The sequence below is a fragment of the Cajanus cajan genome, chromosome 11, assembly GCF_000230855.2.
Source record: "Cajanus cajan strain Asha chromosome 11, NIPB_CcT2T_4, whole genome shotgun sequence".
Taxonomy (NCBI): Eukaryota; Viridiplantae; Streptophyta; class Magnoliopsida; order Fabales; family Fabaceae; genus Cajanus; species Cajanus cajan.
Window position 1 is genome coordinate 44985182 of NC_138527.1, and position 6000 is coordinate 44991181.

Consider the following 6000-nt stretch of genomic DNA (forward strand, 5'->3'; position numbering starts at 1 on the left):
AAAATTAGAGCATACATTCGATATTTTTCTTTATCTTGACAATATTGTTCGATGATTGCAAGGAAACCACATGCAAAACGCAATAAGTCAACAACAGATAAATTAGAAAACCTGAAAAAATTACAATCCTTAGAACACGCTAAAATCTCTTGAAATTGTTGACTCCAAATAGCAAAATAGACAGGTAAACCGCAAGAGGATAAATAAAGATAAGAATAAGTGATTGTTGAATTACAAAATTGGGTACCAAGAAATTTAATGAATGATCTCTGGTACTACAAATTTAAGATAAGAATAAATTTTGGTTATGGAGTCCCAAATAACAAATTTGTAACTCAATTTATACAAACTCAAATTAAAATATTTATGATTCGAGAATCTTAACGTGGGAGGTAATCCCAAATGACAAGTGCTATTAGGTAAGAAAGAAGAAAAAGTGTTCTAAAAGCTTCAAAGCAAAAATGCTTTACACATTGTTGACCCTTTTTGAAAATGGAAAATTCATTGGAAACGTGTGCATGTTTATACTTAATTTTCACAACTGCGTATACGACAATATAACTTGCTATTAATGAGCTTATATAGCCCTTAGGGCATGTTAGTTGATTAAGATAAACATAGGGTCCATATGCTTTGCCATTTTTAGCTAAATTTTTTAACCTTGTCAATAAAAATAAAATAAAATAACTCAGATGCATGAAGAGAATATGCAACACTTTCCCTTCGCTGATGCAACTGTTTTTACATATGTTAGGAAACACAGATTTCCACATGCACTTCAATTAATGTATAACTCTGTGTTCATACATAGCATAGCAATGGATAACATCACGTGAGTAATGGAGAAGACATGAATTCTTTCTTTAGGTCACCATGTTCTTACTGGTGGGCCGGGATAAGCCCATAGTAGGCCCAAGTCATTCGGCCTAATAGAGAAAGTAGTTGCATATTCTCTTCATATAACTTCAATTTTGGTAGGTTGAATAGCAGAAAGATACATATAACTAAAATTCGTGGTTCTAAATTCTGAATTTCCAATGTTAGCTTAGCTTTGGTTATGCGAATGGGCCATTGAAGGTCTTCTAACCCTATTCTTTTCTTTTTGGCCCAAAAACAAAATTCACTTTTACAATGGTCTTGACAACCCATTTTCTATGCTACGCTTTCCCCCCGGTGTTCTTTATTTGAGAAGGCCTAATGAATAATTAATGACTTAATCATAAGAGTAGGAGGAGGAGAGTAAGTTTATATAAGTTTATTTTATCTAGTAACCCATATTTTATTATATAAATTTAAATTAATATATAATTTTTTTAAAAAAATATATGTTAATTTGAATTAATGAAATGAAATATTAAATAATTTTTATTTTTTTAAGGATTTATAAACTCGATCTATGTATTAAAATTTTTTAATCTAATGGTTTGATTGTTAAAATTTAATGTAAATTATAAGTTATTTAATAAAATAATAAATGAAATAAATTATTAACTATCATAAAAGAAAAAAAAATTGTTAGGGACAAAATTCATGAAATTATGATATTTTAAGAAATAAAAATGTATTTAAGTCTCAAATTCGTTCAAGGTTAAGGTTCTATGTTTGACCCTTATTACTATCATTATAATTTTTTAAATAAAAGGTTTAATTTTTATACTAAGTTTCTTAAGTTTGTAATTATAAGGTTTGTTTTAACATAAAAAAGCAATATAATGTTCTAAAAATTAATTCTCATAATATTAGAATAATGTTTGATTAGTTGTAAGATATATTAACTTAAAAATAATGTGTGCATATGAGAAAAATCAAATTTTAAATTTTGGAGTAAAACGATGGGTTGGGATAACTGATTTGTGAATGAAATTGGATTGGATCGAAGAAAACGTGTGATTGAGGCAGCTATTTGTATTCCAAAATCCAAATCCAGTGTGCTCACGCGTGAAGCATCAGCATCGCATGTTTTAATTTCTGCTATGCCTATATTCTATAAATAATAAATAATATATATAAGTGTGTCGGTGTGCATCTGCGTCACCGCTGAATCCTCGCTTTCTCTTTCCATCTTCCGCTTCTTCTAAATAAAATCTTCTCTTTCTCTGTTCCAAACAAGTCCAACACACTGCTTCAATCGCAATCTCCTAGGTACCCTTCTCTCCACCTTTCATCTTTTTATTTGGGATTTTATTTTTTTTCAAAAAAACATCAACTAGATTCCTTAGCATTGCATTACTACATTTGGGTGATCTTGGGAATGAAAAAAGATTAGATTTTTCGCTCTTGCATTTCCATGGTTTTGTCCATACCCAAATGGGGTCTATGTGTTTGTGATTTTGTATCGTATTTATCTTTGATTTGTTGCGTGACAGGCACATTGAGAAATGAGTTTGAGTAATGGGAAAATTGAGAATGAGAAGAAGCCCTTCAAGATCTTCGTGGGGTATGACCAGCGTGAAGATATCGCCTTTCAGGTATGTCGGCATTCCATCTTGAGAAGGTCTTCAATTCCTGTTGAGATCATACCAATTAAGCAGTCAGATCTGAGAAAGAGTGGCTTGTATTGGCGGGAGAGGGGTCAGTTTGAGAGCACTGAGTTCTCATTCACAAGATTCTTGACACCTTGCCTTGCCAATTACCAAGGTTGGGCCATGTTTGTGGATTGTGATTTCCTCTACTTGGCTGATATCAAAGAATTGGTGGACTTGATTGACGACAAGTATGCCATCATGTGTGTTCAACATGATTATGCTCCCAAGGAGACCACTAAGATGGATGGGGCAGTGCAAACTGTCTACCCCAGAAAGAATTGGTCTTCAATGGTTCTCTACAACTGTGCTCATCCCAAGAACCGTGTGCTCACTCCTGACACTGTGAATACTCAAACAGGTGCTTTCCTTCACAGGTTTCAATGGCTTGAGGATGCTGAAATTGGATCCATACCCTTTGTTTGGAATTTTCTTGAGGGGCATAACAAGGTTGTTGAGAATGATCCCTCTACTCAGCCAAAGTCCATCCATTATACTCGTGGAGGGCCTTGGTTTGAGGCTTGGAAAAACTGTGAATTTGCTGATCTGTGGCTCCATGAAAAGGAAAATTACCTCAAGGAAGCCAACAAAGAATCTGCCAATTAGGTTCAATCATTTTTTAAGAGTCAGTTATGCTGGCCATGTATTATTCTTGATGTCAATTTGGTTGTGAAAAATCCGCATTCGATATGTCCTTTAGTTGTCAGCTTTGGAAGCAGGACCACTTCCATGGAAAAAAAAAAAAAAAGAATTGCACCATGCGTGTTATGAGAGTAGGAAATGCTCTTCATTAAGTGTTTCATTTTTTATTTGTTTAATGACCTCCCTAGGACCTTAAGGAAGCAAACAAGTACCACTCTGTATCGAATGTTTTTATGAAGGCTTCATCATGTTGTTCACTTTTAACTTCGTTGTAGCTTCTGAATTTGTTGTTGTTCACTATGTATTGAATATTTGGATGAAGGCTTCATGAGATGAGTTCCAATAGAGGTTGCAGCTTCTGCATGTACGTTGTCTTGAGATTGAGAATGTGGAAAATGATGAATTCGTTTTAATCCATTTGTGGTATAGTTCTTAAATGGTGATTCTTTATTTTATACTAGCTTGTATAAGTCGTTCCCACATCTTATGGCACGGGGAAGAAACGTACATAATTAGGTAAGATGGACATACCATCATAAAAAAAATGACGAGACTAAGATTTTGTTTAATAGCTTGTATTGATGTGAGAAGTATACGATTATAACCTCAGAGAAATACCATTACCTACTTAAAAATATATATTGCAAAACTTTCTTGGCATCAACTGTTTGACAGTCATTACATGTTTCTGTTCATGATTAGAGGTATAATTTCAATGAAGTGTTATTGAAGGAAAGAATGAGATGAGAATTATAATAGATATAAATAGAGAAGAGTGAAAGATACCTAATGGAAGTAGACGAGAAATACAGTGAAAGTGAGAGCATTTGTTTTGAGAGAAATAATAAAGTTTCATCAAGGTTTTTATTTTTTATTTTTTTCGGTATAAAAAACAGAAATAAGAGAAACAATAGATAGAAATATGAAAAAGAAATAATTGAATACGATGTATGGTTTGACCTTTGACGAGAAATAATTTTTTTAAAAATAATTTAACTAAAAGTAATTAATTGTCTCAAATTGACAATCAATTAATTTTGTTACATCACTAATACAATCAATTACTTGCAAGCACCGTTCTTTGTTACGTATATTGCAAAAATTAATACGTAGTAGGTTTCAAAATCGATTATTATTTTTTCTTCAGATTTGTAAGCACTGTTCATTTTCATTCAACTTAGTGAAGAAATAAAAAAAAATTATGGAACTTACACCTTTTTCATTTTTCACCTCCCTCCTTTCACTCTTATGTGATCACTACATTTCCTATTTCCTATCTATTTTTTCTCACCCATCTCTTCATAAAATCTGCAGCACCAAACGAAGCCCAAGAATCAATCACGTTCATTTCTTTGACCTTATGCTTGTTCTTTAGAGCCATTCCAATATATACATAAGCCTAAAGTGAATTAAAAGATACATGCTAACTCTGTTTTTATATATAAAACTCAAATACTTAATTTATTACAATTTTAAAAAATAGTTAATTTAGTTGATAATAATTGTTCAGTTTTTCTTCTTAAAAACTATTTTTGTACTACTTTTCTTTCTTAATTAACCATCACTTCTTTCTTAACCAATTATAATGCATACTTTATGTACCTGTCTGAGGGCACACTCGTAATTTTCTGGTAGGAGAAGGGCCGAACGAGAGCTTCAGGTGGATGCTTCAGAGGGAGGAAGTACCTGCAAAAGGCACTCCGACGCTCAAGTCAGGACAATCACAATTCTCGAAGGTAATAAATGATCAGTGACATACCTCGTTTTAAGTGACCTATTTATACTACCATTAATGGGCCTTGCACGTAGTGAGCCTCTTCTGATGCTTACCAAATTAGGTAATACGATGCTAATTGGCTGATTTAATCACGCGTTTGTCCTTGTTAATCGTGATCGTCGTCTTAATTCCTGCCTGGCCCTATCGGCTTCTTGCCGGGCCGATAGATAATATTGGGGTTGTCGTTCGTTTTCGGCCTTGGGCCAAGTCGATAAATAGAGTGTTGGGTTGTCCTTCGTTCTCGGCCCTTGACCGGGCCGATTGGTATGTGTTGGGCCACCCCTAGTTCTCGACCTTTGGCCGAGACGATACATATGGTTATGTGGAGTCTTATCATGCTGCCTTGGTTTATCTTACCGATCTCTAGTTGAACCGAGGTTGCTAGTGTTCTCTTGGTTTCGGCTATTTGCCGAGTCGATGGTTAAGCCATTAATGATCTCGTGTGCTTGTTAATACGGCCATAGTCGTGTTCGAGGTCCGCGTAGATGTCTGATAGGACAACACGTGTCGGTCCACGTGACCGATAAGACCCTTCCGATACACCTTATGTTATTTCTTTCATAATTAATAATGCTTACTTCCTTAACCAATTAGAATACATGTTTTTCTTTATAATTAATATATTTTAATTTAAAAATAATTAATTCATTAAATATTATGAATTACATTTTATATAAAAGAACAAATAATTATTATAAATTGAATCATATAAATAAGAAAGAGGCAGAACTATTTTCTAACTAATTATCTGCATAATAATCAAGGAAATATTTTATTCATAGGAAGACTATACGGTATCATGTTATTATATAAATAAATTATGAGAGATTTGTATAGAGTAAAAAAAAAAAAAAAAAAAAAAGAATCAAGTGACATTTCAATAAACTACTGGACTAAATCCGGGTTCACTTCCTTTACAACTGCAATCACGTGGTAAAGTAAAGCAAAGGTGTGGTACTCTAGAATGACACTATTACATTACTTGAATTTCAATTTCAACATGGTTGGCAAAATAATATTTGGCTTAAATATGTTTTTAGTCTCTCAAATTTAAGATAA

The 6000-nt window shown here is 33.1% G+C and overlaps 1 protein-coding gene across 1 annotated transcript; it reads left to right on the top strand.

The window, feature by feature from the left end:
* The first annotated feature begins 1982 nt into the window (after positions 1-1982).
* Positions 1983-3428, top strand: CDI (Nucleotide-diphospho-sugar transferases superfamily protein). The gene is made up of 2 exons (XM_083066994.1): positions 1983-2142; positions 2367-3428. The coding sequence occupies exon 2, from the start codon at positions 2379-2381 to the stop codon at positions 3126-3128; it is 750 nt and encodes a 249-aa protein (XP_082923120.1). The 5' UTR covers positions 1983-2142; positions 2367-2378; the 3' UTR covers positions 3129-3428.
* Positions 3429-6000: the final 2572 nt, after the last annotated feature.